The 15,267-nt window shown below is 40.0% G+C and overlaps 1 protein-coding gene and 1 long non-coding RNA gene across 3 annotated transcripts; one reads left to right on the top strand and one right to left on the bottom strand.

Annotated features, from left to right (window-relative positions):
* Positions 1-2,981: 2,981 nt before the first annotated feature.
* Positions 2,982-5,150, bottom strand: LOC149103301 (uncharacterized). The gene is made up of 2 exons (XR_016202124.1): positions 4,930-5,150; positions 2,982-4,755 (listed from the first exon to the last, which is right to left on the bottom strand). It is a non-coding gene; the product is annotated as an uncharacterized LOC149103301 (long non-coding RNA).
* A 906-nt stretch (positions 5,151-6,056) lies between these two features.
* Positions 6,057-12,412, top strand: LOC110057562 (uncharacterized). 2 transcript variants are annotated; one of them, XM_089273929.1, is made up of 6 exons: positions 6,057-6,191; positions 9,013-9,120; positions 10,131-10,279; positions 10,975-11,225; positions 11,500-11,645; positions 11,866-12,412. In XM_089273929.1, exons 1-6 carry the CDS (start codon positions 6,182-6,184, stop codon positions 11,955-11,957), a joined length of 756 nt encoding a protein of 251 aa, XP_089130055.1. In that variant the 5' UTR covers positions 6,057-6,181; the 3' UTR covers positions 11,958-12,412. The 2 variants fall into 2 exon arrangements, with proteins under 2 accessions (XP_089130055.1, XP_089130056.1); XM_089273930.1 differs by lacking the exon at positions 6,057-6,191 and adding an exon at positions 7,952-8,317.
* Positions 12,413-15,267: the final 2,855 nt, after the last annotated feature.

Raw genomic sequence — 15,267 nt, 5'->3', positions numbered from 1 at the left:
GTGAATAGCTTCCTTGACCCTACGTGTGTACCAGTGAGGATCTCGATTAATAAACTTGACCTCATTCCAGGTAGGATAGTGGCCGGTCTCGTGGGTGTGTTCAGAAACGGCGGAGGTCTGGGTACTGACGTGTCGAGAAAAGGGATCTTTTTAAGAACAACGAGACGGCGCAGCCATGGGGAGCCCTGTATCACCGGTTATTGCTAATCTCTACATGAAGATATTTGAAGAACAAGCAATAGAGTCCGCACCTTGCAAGCCTAAGATCTGGAAACGCTACGTACATGATACTTTCACCATCCTGGATCGGGACAGAGTTGACGAGTTCCTGCAACACCTAAACAGTCAACAACCATCAATCCGTTTCACAATTGAGATCGAAAATAACAGCAAGATCGCCTTTCTCGACACGTCAGTTTATAGAGAACCTGATGGCCGCCTTACCACCAGTGTCTACAGGAAACCAACACATACTGGTCAGTGCCTAGCATATGACTCACACCACCCTCAGTCAGTAAAGCGCAGTATTGTGAAGTGTCTGTAGGACCGGGCTGAACGTCTCGTGACCAAACCATCAGTAATCGCTGGAGAGAAGAAACATCTGTCATCTGTACTTGTTTCTAACGGATATCCCTCCTCGTTTGTACAGAAGATCACAAAGGCACGAACAACCCCAAGAAGAGAGCCCGTCGCGGAATTTAATCTACCGCCGTTTTACCTTATGTCCAAGGAGTTTCGGAGTCTCTCCGCCGCTGCCTAGAACAACAAGGCATTCGCACCGTCTTCAAGTCCGACACGATACTTCGGTCACACTTAGTGCGACCAAAGGACACCGTCAACCCGGCTAAACAAGATGGTGTTGTCTACAGGATTCCCTGTGAGTGCGGCAAAGTCTACATCGGAGAAACAGGGAGATCTATGCAGGAGAGGATCAAAGAACACGACAGGGATATACGACTCGCCCGTACCCAGACCTCCGCCGTTTCTGAACACACCCACGAGACCGGCCACTATCCTATCTGGAATGAGGTCAAGTTTTTTTTAGCTATTCACATAAGACTTCACCCTAATAACATCAACAGGGATAGTGGAATTGAAATTCCTGAAGCATGGATGCCCACGATCAAAAAACACAACAACAGGAGAACGGTACAATAGCGGACCGCTGAAAGAACAGCTACTCGTCGGAACAATGGAACAATAGGAGGATCGAAATGCACCAATCACAGCCGACCTTTGTGATATAAATGATACCGTGCAATCAGTCGACCTTATCGCCTGCAGAAGGCTAGCAGTAAGCAGTCGAAACGTCGCGATCTACATCTCAAGTGACTACATCGTGTGACAAACGATAATACACTTTATTATTGCATCTACCACGATGAATAACAACAACCTTTTCCTCGACAATATTTTCTGTATTTACTGAATGACTGACTGACTAACTGACTGACTGACTCAATGAATGAATGAATGAAAACTTTACTGACATGTCAGTGTATTTAGCTATAGATTAGCTAACATAATAGGCACATATATATTAACTAATTATTTTAATTGCCTGTTAAATTAAGCAGTTTTTCTTAGGGAGAATTTACTCGTGGTTTATTTAAATTATTCCTTGTTTTGCTTTGGAATGACTGTGTGCTTGGTTTTTTGGTTTTTAAATTTATTTTGTGATAATCTGTATTGGCATAAATTCATATTTTGCCAACATGAAATGGAAATCTGGGTGCAGGCATACATGTGAGCAAAGGTGCAGGATTAGTATGTTTGTAAAAAGAGAGGGTTGAAAAATTTGTAACATTATATGGACAGCCACGCCACCTGCAACCTCCAATAAGGTTAATTTATGTCTTAGTGTTGTGTGAATTAAAATGCAATGTAGTGTTATTTAATTTCTGTCTCAATGTGATGTTTATACGATACCCCTATAAACCCAAAGGTAGTACCACTGCATTTGGCCAGGGGTACATTGTCTCTGTTTGTCCTTAATAAGATGTTTTGGGGGTTTACATCTCCAGCTTTGGTGCAAGTAGGATATTGATGTATTGTTTATCCATTTTGCTGTAAGTTATCTTTAGTTATTGATGTGTCGCTTAAAACATATCTTGGGCCTGGCCTCATAACCTTTTGAGTGCACTTGGTTGTGTAGTGCAGGCAAAATACTTGCACATAATATAACTTACTTATAGCTTACTTATTTATTTTAGGTACAGTTGAATAATAACAAAATTAATAATTAATGGCACCTTTTGAAAGGTTTTGTAGTCCACAATCTCAGTGGAGAAAAAAACAAATTGAAATTGAGTTATAAAATTATCATTCGAAACATACGCAAGTATTTATGTTCAGCAACAAAATGTTATCTTCACCGTTTATGGCAGATTGATTGTGCTCTTACATGTACATTTGAGGGATGGTGCAAACCCTTCCAGCAGGGGAAGACTCTCTATAAAAGTGAAGATTGCTAACTGTATCTTTGGGGATCGAGTTATAAAACAAAACTTTTCGACTTTTCACCTAGTCTGGTATTTCTGCGAGATTTTATCTGGTAGAGATTTAGCAACTGAGTATATTGTAACCACTGTATTTCAGTTATATCCCACAACAAAAAAATGAGCAAACGTCTTTTACGTGAGAGTCCCAATGTTAACTAAGAAAGGATATAATGATTAATATCTACATCTTGCCTTTCTGAATAAGGTAGGAAAAAAAATAAGAAACTGCAAAATCGTCCAAAATTGGCGACACATACATGCTAGATTATTTTAATTAAAAGGAGCATCCCAAAAAAATAACTGATGATCTCCGCTTTTAGGCCTGGCTAAATCTATATATCTTGGTTGTGCAGTAACGCAAATGAAAGAACACGGTGTCAGTCGGCCTAAAAGTTGTCAAACGTGCGTGTGTCAAGTAGCTTGAAAGTAGCATATATTTTTATTAAGATGATTCATGTTTAAGCCACGAGATAGACACTGTATTTTTTCGTGAAATTTAATACTCAAATCAGCTATGCGTATTTATATCAGATCTCGCTTTGCCATGTGTATTCCAGAACTTTTTCATGTTTTACTTGCACTTTATAGAGAGACGTTCTACAATAAAAGGGTACCATTACAAGTGCGACTTAATTCCAGCTACTGCAAAAACATAAAGGAAACATATTTCCATGTTGCCTTGCACCTGTTCAGCAACCACGACAAAAAGAAATCATAATTTACATATCCCTCTTAAACTAGCAAACCGGTACCTAGAACAGTCTTTCAGTGTTAAATATTTAGGACTCATTATTGATTGCTCACTGTCTTGGCACGACCATATCGATTATATAAGTAATAAAATTAGCAAAAGTGTAAATGTTATTGCAAAACTAAAACCCTATGTGACATCCCAATCCCTAACAAGTATTTATTATGCACTTATATATCCCTATTTAACTTATGGCTGCGTACTGTGGGGTAATAATTACGAGGCTCCATTGTCACAATCGGTGAAACTACAAAACAAAGCTATTAGAATAATTAACAATGTGCCACTTCGTGATCATATTACTCCCCATTATGTAAACCTCGGTCTTATTAAGCTTCCTGACATTGTTAAATTATGTACCTGCCAGCTATTATATGAGCACTTAATTGATGAAAAACCGTCTAATTACACCTTATCTCTGGTATCTGAGCAACATAACTACGCTACTCGAAGTGCATCCTTACAACACTTAAATCCCGTTTTCGCTAGAATAAATATAAGGAAATTTTGCCCCACTGTTATTGGATGTTACTATTGGAATGACCTTCCTTTATCTATACGTAACTTAACAACTAGAAAACGTTTTAAAAAAGCACTCTACCAGTATTATTTTGCTCAGTATTAATTAATTGATACCTCTTCCTCTCCTATGTTAAGTTAACTTTTTTATTCTAATTATTATTGTCATTTAAACAAGGGCATCTAATTAGCTTGCTACATTTTTGCCCTTTTCCATTTCTCTTCTTCTACTTGTTTACTTTATATTTATCATTGTAATTTTAGAATGGAATAAATAAATAAAATGAATGAAAAAATAGATCACAGATGACGTCATAACGTGGTATGAACAAACAAAGTGGCACACGAGCCGTTAGGCGAGCGTATCAATGATGTTCTCACCACGTTCCCACCACCAAGTCTTCTGTAATCTATTACTGAACAGACGCATGGCAACATGGAATCCATCTGTTATAATAAAGAAACCAAAACAAATTGTTAATGACGTACTCTATGCGTCTACCCTCCGCTAGATCGTAAGTAAGAACCAAACAAAATTCTAGCATAATTCGACGTATTATATAACGCTTACGTACCTGGAACAGTCCAAATAAAGCATACTATGTCTGCAATGATGATGCATGTATTTACTAACAATGTTTTTAAGTGTTTGTACCAAAGGTATGCAAAAATTACTCTCCTAGTCCCGGGGATGATCAATCTCTGTTATACTGTTTTTTGACATTTTGCATCAGCTTCGTGGCCCAATCACCGGTGGTCCAAGTCGCCTGCAACATTGCCATCAATATCGCGTGGTTAAAGCCTTCATAATCAGCTGATTGGTAATGAGCGCTTCGATGAGGTCCCGTACGATCTCCACAGTCAAACCTCCAGTTGATGATTAAGTCGTTATGCAGGTTATACTAGCAGCAAAGTCTTCCCTCCTCGCTAATGTACATGGTAGTATCGTCTGCGGCGCAAGCCCATTCCATGACTACGCCACGTCTAAAAATGATAAAGTGCCAGAAAACTGAGGATGCTGATCAAAGCCCGACAAAGAGAAAGATGAAATCCGTTTAAGTAGGGCAGCATCTAGACTATTCGAGAAAAAATGTGCTTCGATTCATCAATGAAAGCAATGGAAACAATCGCTTCTTACTACACTCCTACTGTACTTACTCATTATTCGGGCATCCCCTTATGGGGCAAATCATCTTCAGTTGAACCCACTTCGGCATTTTAAAAAATTTGGGTCTCTGAGTTTTCACTCGACCGTTCACTCTTAACTCTGTGGCTTCTGGTGACAAGTGCTGTAATCTTATTCAGTGAAGTCTTTCTTAGAATTTCTTCCTGTCCAATCAGCAAGCGAGTAGTATCACTTGCGTGAATAACAAGGAGGAAAATGGTGGGCCTTTTCCCAAGCTATTAACTTGGAACTTTCTGTCCTATTAATGAAAGTGAAAATGCTTAGTAGGAACTAAGGAAGTTGTATGTTTTGTGCCTGGTAGCTCCCGGTTATCAGTTAGCATTAACGAAAAAGTAAACCTGTCTGAATTTAAAAAAATTGCTTTGAGCTATAAAGTATTCACTGATTAAATCGAAATCGTTTCTCGGAAATCATGGAACATAAACATGGATCATCACTCATAGAAGTGGAATTTGAGTCTGTCGCACCAAGGTGATTCAGGTGAACTCTCGGAAAGGGCCTTTTAATCACAAAAGCCTTACATTTCTTTACTTTTACTTAGTTGGACACAAAAACAGCGATAGTTATTTCTTCTGCAATGTTTGTGTTGTAAAGACAGAAGACTCTGTGATTCCGAGAAATGTTTTCCCATTTATTATTTGAACGACATAAGCAAAATGTTTGGCTGATCACAGGAGGGCACATTTCCTTCGCTGAACCGATCCTCTTTAACAATTACACCCCATTTTGTTTGCTAGACGATTCCTAGAAAAGCTTTTTTTAACATATGAATAACATATGAATAACATAAGCAAATGTTTTGGCTGTTTGGAGGAAGGGAAATTTCCCTTCACTAAACCGATCCCTTACTGAACACTTTATTTTGTTTGCCGAAATGTATCCTATCTTTATGATTAAAATGGCCAAGAGTAGATCTCGTAGACTCGCATATATCTTTGCCCAATGCTCAGTGTAAACTATAATAATTGTATTTTTAGCTGCAATGTATACGTATTAAACAATGGAGTGAGTTTCTTAGAATTGCTTTCGTAATTAGGTCTCCCTAACTTCGATTCCTCAGAAAGTGTTTTTCCGGACATTCTTGGCAATGACGTAACCAGTATTTTGGCAGATCGAAATTGGAAGTTGAAATTCCCTTCAGATTAGCGCCTTGGACAAGTATAGGCTGAAAGTACCTACGGAAAGAGTAGATTCAGAGCTACACGAAGCAAGAATTGCACATCGATGGCACACGGTAAGTCGTGATGTCCTTTGGAGCTATTTTTAAGTTTTTATTTTACACTCAGGAGGATGTGTATAAAACGTCTCCGGACAAGCTCTGCCTACTAAATCGATGATAACGGCTTATGTATGTTCCACTCAAAATTATTTAGGACCTAATGCTTTCTTTCATGATTTATTTCAAAGCTGATTGAAATATTTCTACAAACTTTCCGCGACATGATTTTTCTTTCAGTTGTTCACCCCAAGTTGTTACATGCCACTTCTGTAGACTATATATTGCAAAATTGTATCAATCTCTAAACTTCCCGCCTATAGCGACAGCATATTAAGTAAATGTAACTCTCGGCCAGCTACAAACACTGTCTCTCGAAAAGGAAAAGCCAGCGATATGCAGAACCCTCCTCTGGTCGAGGGAATTTCAGTTTTATAATGACTTCTCTTTCGTGTAGACGTTAACAGAGTGAATTGCAACGTTTTTTCCACTGTATGGCTATACATTTCAGCTCTTCCAAACTCAAAACCACTCAAAACAGTGCATGCTTTAAAGGAATCGAAAAAAACCTCTCAGCTCAAGAAAAACACAAACACGGGGTAGATCAGATCAACGAAGTATGCATTTGTCATGAACGTTGTGTAAAAGCAAGCCATGTTTTATTGCGATGAACCCGACTCAAACACACACAATTGAGTTCAACACACAGAATCAATTTTTGCCGAAGTTTAGATATGGTTAATAGCCACATTTCGCTACGGCTGCGGAACTGTCTACAACAGAGAAACTAATGGAGCTTATGACAAATGTTTTGTGCAGTTAAAAATACTATCTCTACTAGTCAGTCTGGATAGGCTAAGAGGTGGAGTTTCAATCGAAAATTTTCACATTGTGTTAGACAGGTACTCCGCAATTTACGAAAATAACTTATCTCTTTTGAAGTTATATTACTCTTATTCAGTAAAGTCTTTCTCAGAATTTGTTTCTGTCCAATCAGTTAGCCAATAATATTACGTCACTTTCGTCAATAACAAAAGGGAGTCCTTTATTAATTTGTAATTAAAACGGGCCCTTTCACTATTAACGCGGAATTCGAGACTATCCGTGTTACTTATGGAGCAAGTGTTGGTTAGGAAAGAAAGTATGTTTCGCACCAGGTCATCAGCGACTCACAAAAGTTGGCAGGCATTATCAAAATCTCTAGTTTCATCGAAATATTTAATTTGTAATGATGTTCAGTCCTCTTAATTGTTGTCAAGGCAACCGTTTCTCGGAAAACACGGAACACATACACCTGACACATAAACAGGGATCATCTCGCTGATCAAGCTGACTCAAAGATAATACTTGGGGGGAGAGGAATGTTTTTTTTTTCCATGAATTGAGCCCGTTGCACCAAGTTGTTTCAGGTGAAATCTCGAACAGGGTTTTTAATGACAAAAACTTTACTTTTCCTGGTGCCATAATGCTCGTCATGCTCGAGGAGCGTGAAATGTTCTTGGAGGCGTTTTAGTTAGTCAGACATAAACAAGCGATAGTTATTTCTTCTGCAGTGTTTGTCACTGTTTTTCCTTTGATCATTCGAATGACAAAAGCATAATTTTAACTGATCGCAGGAGGGGAAATTTGCCTTCCCTGAACCGATCCCCCTAAATTTTGTTTCCCAGACGATTCGGAGAAATGTTTTCCCTTTGATTATTTAAATGACATATGCAAACCTTTTGTACGCTTGGAGGAGGGGAGATTAAACGCCTTAGTTTTTTTTACCGGCCGAGATTGTACCCCATATTATATGTATGACTAAAACGGCCAAGAGTAGATCTCGTAGACTCGCATATCTTTTCTTAAAGCTCAGTGTGAACTATTGCATTTTTAACGTCAAGGTATACATATTAAACAATTGAGTTAGTTTCTTGGAATTCTTTGTGTAATCAGCTGCTCTCCTTTGCCTTTATTGACTTCTACGAAAGTGTTTTTCCGCTTATTTTTAGAAATGACTCCACAAATATTTTGGCAAATCGAAATTGGAATTTGAAAATTTCCCTTCGGTTTGTCGCCTTAAATAAGTAGTCTCTAGCGCGTGCTGAAAGCGTAGCTTGCATCTAGAGTCACACGAAGCAAGAATTACACATCGATGACACACGGTAAGTGGTGAGTTCGTTAGAGCTACTTTTAAGATTTATGAATGCGTACGAAAGGTCACTAAACAAACTCAGCCTACTAAATCGAGGAAAACAGTGTTGCTCCAGACAATTTTATTCACGATTAGACCTACTGCTTTCTTCCATGAATAATTTCAAAGCTTGTTGAAACATTTATTCTCGACTTGATGTATGCTTTGCTACATCCCACTTCAGTCAATTTGATATATTGCAGAAAATGTTCAATTTCTAAACCTTTCGACTATAACGGCAGAATATCAAGGCAACTCTTGGCCATCTACAAACACTGCCTTAATAGAGAAAGTGCTATAACAGCTGCCCTCCCCGCCCCCCTCCCCCACCCTTTCCCGGCCCTAACCTCATCGCCAAAAGTGAAAACTTATAAGGTTAATAAGTCGTTAATTTCCCTAAATCAACTGAGGATAACTAAAAATTTGAATAGTGAAAAAGCTCTTTCATATTGAAAACTATTTCAATGTTCTTCAAAACTTTAAAAATGGAAATTCTCCAGCAACGGTTTTTCAGCCATAGAATTAGGGGAAGGGGGGTGGTCATTTCTTAACCACTTTCTCTGAAAATCTAGCATTCTGAGCCGCCATTTGGTATATTCATAAAGACTTTCATTTTTTTTGCTGCACCTTTTTTCGTCATTTCAATGCTATTATACGTATGTTTAGGACGTCACTCCCGGGATATGCAGGGTCACTGGACACCTCACGGCCATCCCTCACCATTCCAGCAGCAATCGTGTCTGAGACAGGAGCAGACGCAACGTTCACTGCAAGGTTAGTGCGCCTTGGGATTCGTCTTTAACTTGGAAAATAGTATTTTCCAAGTTCTAACAAATGACTAAACTTGCCACAAGTTGACCTTCGCTCAGTCCTTCGCTTAATCATTTCTGTCGAGAGGAGTGAGAGGGAAAGGACTTTTAGAAAGTCTACAACTGGCAAAAAATCAAACACTTGGTGAGCAAATCGTCTTCCTCTCGAACAACTCGTGATCAGTTCGACTTCAATGCGCAAGCGCCTGTGAACATGTGTGAGAGACTTATGCACTGATCAGCAGATCTTTGAAGTGTCCAACAGGAAGCGAAGGAGTGAGCGAAGGTTATCAGTATTTCACACATTGTCAAGCGTTATCCCTTATAGATGCATTGCGTGGCATGTTATTATGTTGAAAATGGTTAAAATTAAGTGTAAACTACACGCAAGGGACAAGGAGATTTTTCTAAGCCGTTGGACCCTTTTAGGTCTAGCTTTAGCCTTGCAACTTTTTCGTATCTATCCGTTTCGCCAAATTTGAGTCTCTCTGTGAGTAATACTCTGAGTACCCTCTCGATATCACACAATTTTTATAAGCGCTACTAGAAGTTCAGCTCAAAAAGTTTTACCTGCCCGTGAAAACCAATAATTTTTATTGCCTTCCCACATTGTGGGAGGTAGTGCGCTGGTCTCCAGATCGAGCGGTCCGGATTCGAGCCCTGGCCGGGGACATTATGTTGTGTTCTTGGGCAAGACACTTTACTCTCACAGTGCCTCTCTCTACCCAGGTGTACAAATGGGTACCGGCGAACTTAATGCTGGGGCTAACCCTGCAATTGACTAGCATCCCATCCAAGAGGGAGTAGAAATACTCCAAGTCACTTCATGCTGCAGAATCCGGGATAAGCTCCGGCCTGATGGGCCACTTGGCTCATATGCAGACTTTACTTTTTACTGGAACGTTTTATTATGGCTATTTAGCTATCACTGTTTCTGATTCTTGTCTGTGTGTCCTATTTCTTGATTAACTTCAGCCAGTGAACAGATGCTTTATGACATTTATGAAAACACCATTGGTATGATTGAAGAACTGGAAAAGCATGAAGATCACGGCAAGTCGGCAGGTTATTCGGGACTGTTAAGTAACAGAGCTCCGCCACCCAGGAGGAGAGAAAAGCATGACGTAAGTTTACCAGCTCTTTTACCCATGCGTCTCACCGATACAAAAATTCTGCTACTCCTTCCCGTGGGTGGCTCTCACATGTCATGTGAAAAGGTCGGGGATGCTCGTAAGAGAATTTGAATTAAACCCTTAAAGGAGATCAATGTGGGCTCGAGCCCGGCTTTATTTGACCCCTAAAAGATACCACCTAAAACGAAAATGGCAGCATTTTAAAATATACTATGACGGCTTAAACTAGTGGTGTTTCGTCCTGGACGCCCTTTTCAAGTGAGACCAAAAATCCATGATTTACCCCATAAGCGAGAAGACGAACATCCCCGACCTTTTTATACGGGAATACCTCCAGAGTGCTACTTCTACAACATGTTCAACTAACTCTTGCACTAACACAACCACTAACCACTATAATGACAACTACCAAAGCCACTACCACTAACTTGGCCAATACTACATGCCAACTGGCGCATGCTCGCCATCCTGCTCAACCTCATCTAACAATAATTGAAATGGCTCTGAGTCGGCGAGTAATATTGGATGATATAAAGTACAGTTTGTGTTGTGATTAATTTATTTGATTCAGAATTTGTTCTGTAATTCTTTCATTATTATTTCTGATAGATCCTCTTTTTCAAGAGATAAAATGTTGATTTCCTCTTCTTTTTTTTCTTAGTGAGTAATTTTCTTTTCATTTTCAGGTTACAGCCATAATCGAAGGTCAACTTGTTGCCCTTGACGGTCAAATGACGTATGCTCCAGCCGATGTTACAAAGACGGCCAGAATGAAAATGCTGGATAGAACTCTGTTGTGGGTGGCAGCTCGAGATGAGAAAGAAATCCCTCCGGGACTCGCAGATTGTTACGCGAAGAGCCTGGTGCAGTTACTGACCGAGCCGGAATCCATGAAATTACCGGAAAGACAAAGACCGCCGGATCCAAGATCAGCCCAGTAGGTGCTGGTATTGGTGATGATTTTGTTGTATTAGGTTCTGCGGTATCATAATGGAATTTTCAATTGAAACCGCATATATATAGCGGAGGGAAATCCGTTAGGTTCGATTATCAGCCGCTGTTTGGGAAAGAAGCTCGAGCTCCTCCCCCGAAGAGGAGGACCTTAGATCGGACTAAGGACCTTAGACCAGACTCGAAAGGGCGGCGGAAATCGAGCCTAGAAATGTGGCTGGAAATGGGAAATTCTTTAACCGGTTTTAATTTCTTTGTAGGTTAGACGAGGCAGCAGTAAATAACTTCCTTTACCATTATGCCCAAGCCAGACACCAAGGAGAACTACAGGACAAAGAGTTCTATGATAACCCCAACAAGAAAGCTGCTCTGCGCGATACGAGGCAGGGAAGAGACCACCACAATGGTAAAAAGTGTCTTGTTATATTTGCATAATCTGATTGAGATAACTGACTGGCCTCCTCAGTATACAGAAGCTCTTTGGGTTTGTCACGCAATTTTTCTCCCCCAGGAGAGGAAGAAAGGTTGCGTGACGCGCCCAGAGAGTGTCTGCAAATTTGTAACAACAACAACACTCGCGTCTATATAATAAGTAGCTCTTGTTTTCTTCTTCAATCTTTGGTTAGGAATAAGGCGTCTGGTGAACCTGGACCGTAATGATGCAAGATTCCGCGAAGCTCTTACTAAGCAAGGCAAAGACGCTATGGATATAAGCTAGATTCTTGTTTGTTTGTTTGTTGCTGAATGAGTAGCAGGCATGCCTTATACGACAAGTGTAATACCGTCCCGGCTTAGCATTGTAAATGTTCACCGTATTTGTTAGTTTTGTTTTGTTAGGCAGTATCATCTATCGTGTTTACGGTGTTGTTTCTGTTATTGCTGTAGTTGTCAACGTTTGTACATTGATTTTTTTTCCCGATCGTCTACTGTAGTTCTTTTTCTGATTTATAATACCGCATTTGTTGGGAGTGCATCAACAGCTGATCAGAAAGGCCCTTCTTGCACTTTCAATTTTGTGAACAAATTTCATGCAGTGTTCCAAGCAGTCTTCAACGAACTGCAGAAAACTAGTCAAGATCGATATGCAAGTGATGTAAACGACATATTTATTAACAGAAGTGATGTATGTAACTTAAATTAAAAGCGTGCAAAATAAAGTACGACTCAAGATAACATATTTTCACATTTCCACTGCTCTAAGGACTCAACTACGCTGCTTTTGTAAACCAGATTACATCAGGTTTGTTCTATTATGATTCAAGATATCTCTCAGTTACAATGTGTGAAGCAAATACACATGAAGTCCACAGTTACTCAGTAGTAAGTAACTCAAACATTTCCTTTACGCTTTATCTCTTCGAAGTTATTAGTGACTGCAGAATATCTGTGTTATAATTCCCAGGAATACTTAGGCCTGATAGTACCTTTTGGGCCGAAAAGGAACTATAATCCTGATCAAAAGTCTTGGGACACTTTGCGCTTTTGCCAGCATATGATCTTTCTGTCCAACTCCCCCTCCCCACCCCCTACACAATGTTGATGTCGAGTCATCCAAAGTAGACCCACTATTCCAACATTCTTTTGGCGGGAAGGGGTTTCGGCAAATTAAATAATGACTTCCTGCCTCAAAATAATGCCTCACCTGTTGTCGTTTTGTCAAGAGTCCCAAGGACATTTGGCCAGGGTTGTAGCTGAGTTAGTTACTAGATACTGTGAATCATAACCCACCCATTAATTTTCGCGCGATTTTATTGAGTACTGTACGTCACGTGGTGTAAATCACCGGACATTTTTCACGCAATAACCCCCACCTGCTTCGATAATTGTCCTCCGATTACTTCCGTCGAAAACAAACAAAGCCAGCGTGAAAGAAGTTTCGACTTTTAATCTTTATTATTTTACTTGCAGGGGAAAAAACAACTCGTCTCGTAGAGTCTGTTTTATTGAGATTAAAAAGCTGATCACAAATGCTGTTCCGGAAAGTGCAAAGTGCAACAAAATACGAACGAATGAGTTTAAACTAAAAAGCGCTGAGGTTTGATCTAAGGGGCGCGTTGCGAGGGTTTATTCACATGATAGTTTATCAAGGTTTTGGTCCAATTACAGGGGAAATAAAGTTAATGAAACCAATTAAATATACTTGCTATCGTCAATCGCACGCATTCACCATCACATTAACAGTTCCTTTTTGCGAGCAGTTTCCGCGCCATATGAAAATTAATGACAGGCTTATAAAATAAATAAACCCGTTTCTGGCTTGCTGGTATGTCGGCTGATAATGCCCTTGGCTGAGACATTGTCCTCAAAATTTCACATTTGCCCTTGAAGCTTCGCTTCTCGGCCAAATTTTCATTTTTCGGACAATCCCTCAGCCGCGAGCATCCGACATACCAGCCGCCTGAAGGGGTTTATTTACTAAGTATCTGTCCTATACTTCCCAAGAATACTTGTACCTGATGGTATTCTATGTCAAACTGTACCCATGGCGAGAACAATCGAGCCTGACATGCCGTCCAGTAGTTCAAGAGTCAGTGCGTCCTCTACTAAATGATGGGTAACTTGATTATACATGCGATGTCGCCCCCAGAGTGCCCGCGCTTTTCGTCAGCGGTGACTGAACGGGAGACCGTAAACACGTCATGTTACTATCATATAGTGGTTTGACTAAGACCTATATAGGGATATCTATAGCTAGGGATTCATACCGATACATAGCCCTCCAGAGCTATACATAAACCTACACGACTATACATACCCCTACTCAGCTATATATAGCCCTAAAAAGGTATACAAAGCCCTATAAAGTTACATATGGCTCTACACAGTTATACATAGCCCTACACAGCTATACATAGCCCTATACACAGCTATACATAGCCCTATACACAGCTATACATAGCCCTACAAAGCTATACATAGCCCTCCACAGCTATACGTAACCCTGAACACCCATACATAGCTCTAAGCACCTATACATAGCCCTACACAGCTATACATAGCCCTTCAAAGCTATACTTACCCTCCACAGCTGCATACGGCTATACATAGCCCTACACAGATATACATACTCCAACACAGTTATACACGTCCATACATAACCCTACAGAGCTATATATAGCCATACAAAGGAATACACAGCCCGTGCACATTTATATAAAACCATAGCCGTACAACAGCCATACACCAAGGTCTGAATAGGGTTAACCGACTAGCGACAAATGGCGAAATATGTATAGCCGTGTATAGCTGTGTAGGATTATGTATAGCCATGTATAACTGTGTAGGGTTATGTATAGATATGTGTACCTGTGCAGGGTTGTGTAGAGCCATGTATAGCTGTGTAGGGATCTGTATAGCCATTTATAGCTTTATAGGGTTATATATAGCCATGTATAGCTGTGTACGGTTATGTATAGCCGTGTATACCTGTGTAGGGTTATGTGTAGCCATATATACCTGTGTAAAGTTATGAATAGCCATGTATAGCTGAGTAGGGTTATGTATAGCCGTGTATAGCTGTGTAGGGTTATGTATAGCCATACATACCTGTGTAGAGTTATGAATAGCCATGCATAGCTGTGTAGGGTTATGTATAGGCATGTATAGCTGTGTACGGTTATGTATAGCCATGTACACCTGTGTAGGGTTATGTATAGCCACCTATGCCTGTGTAGAGTTATGTATAGCAAAGTATACCTGTGTAGGGTTCTGTATAGTCATATATAGCTGTGTAGGGTTATTTATAGCCATGTATAGCTGTGCAGGGTTCTGTATAGCCATCTATACCTGTGCAGGGTTATGCATAGCCATCTATAGCTGTGCGGGGTTATATATAGCCATGTATACCTCTGCAGGGTTATGTATAGCCATGTATAGCTGTGTAGGTTATGTATAACCATGTATAGCTGTGTAGGGTTATTTATAGCCATGTATAGCTGTGTAGGGTGAAATATAGCCATGTATAGCTGTGTAGGGTCATATATAGTCATGGAAAGCTGTGTAGGGTTATGTATAGCCGTGTATAGCTG

Source organism: Orbicella faveolata, unplaced genomic scaffold, assembly GCF_042242905.1.
Source record: "Orbicella faveolata isolate gen_17 unplaced genomic scaffold, um_ofav_v1 contig_35, whole genome shotgun sequence".
Classification (NCBI taxonomy): domain Eukaryota; kingdom Metazoa; phylum Cnidaria; class Anthozoa; order Scleractinia; family Merulinidae; genus Orbicella; species Orbicella faveolata.
This window is presented reverse-complemented; position numbering and strand designations above follow the sequence as displayed.

Coding starts and splice junctions, on each gene's coding strand:
- LOC110057562 (XM_089273929.1), top strand. Junction 10,280..10,974: donor GGAGGAGAGAAAAGCATGAC/GTAAGTTTACCA, acceptor TTTCATTTTCAG/GTTACAGCCATAATCGAAGG. Junction 11,226..11,499: donor CCGGATCCAAGATCAGCCCA/GTAGGTGCTGGT, acceptor ATTTCTTTGTAG/GTTAGACGAGGCAGCAGTAA.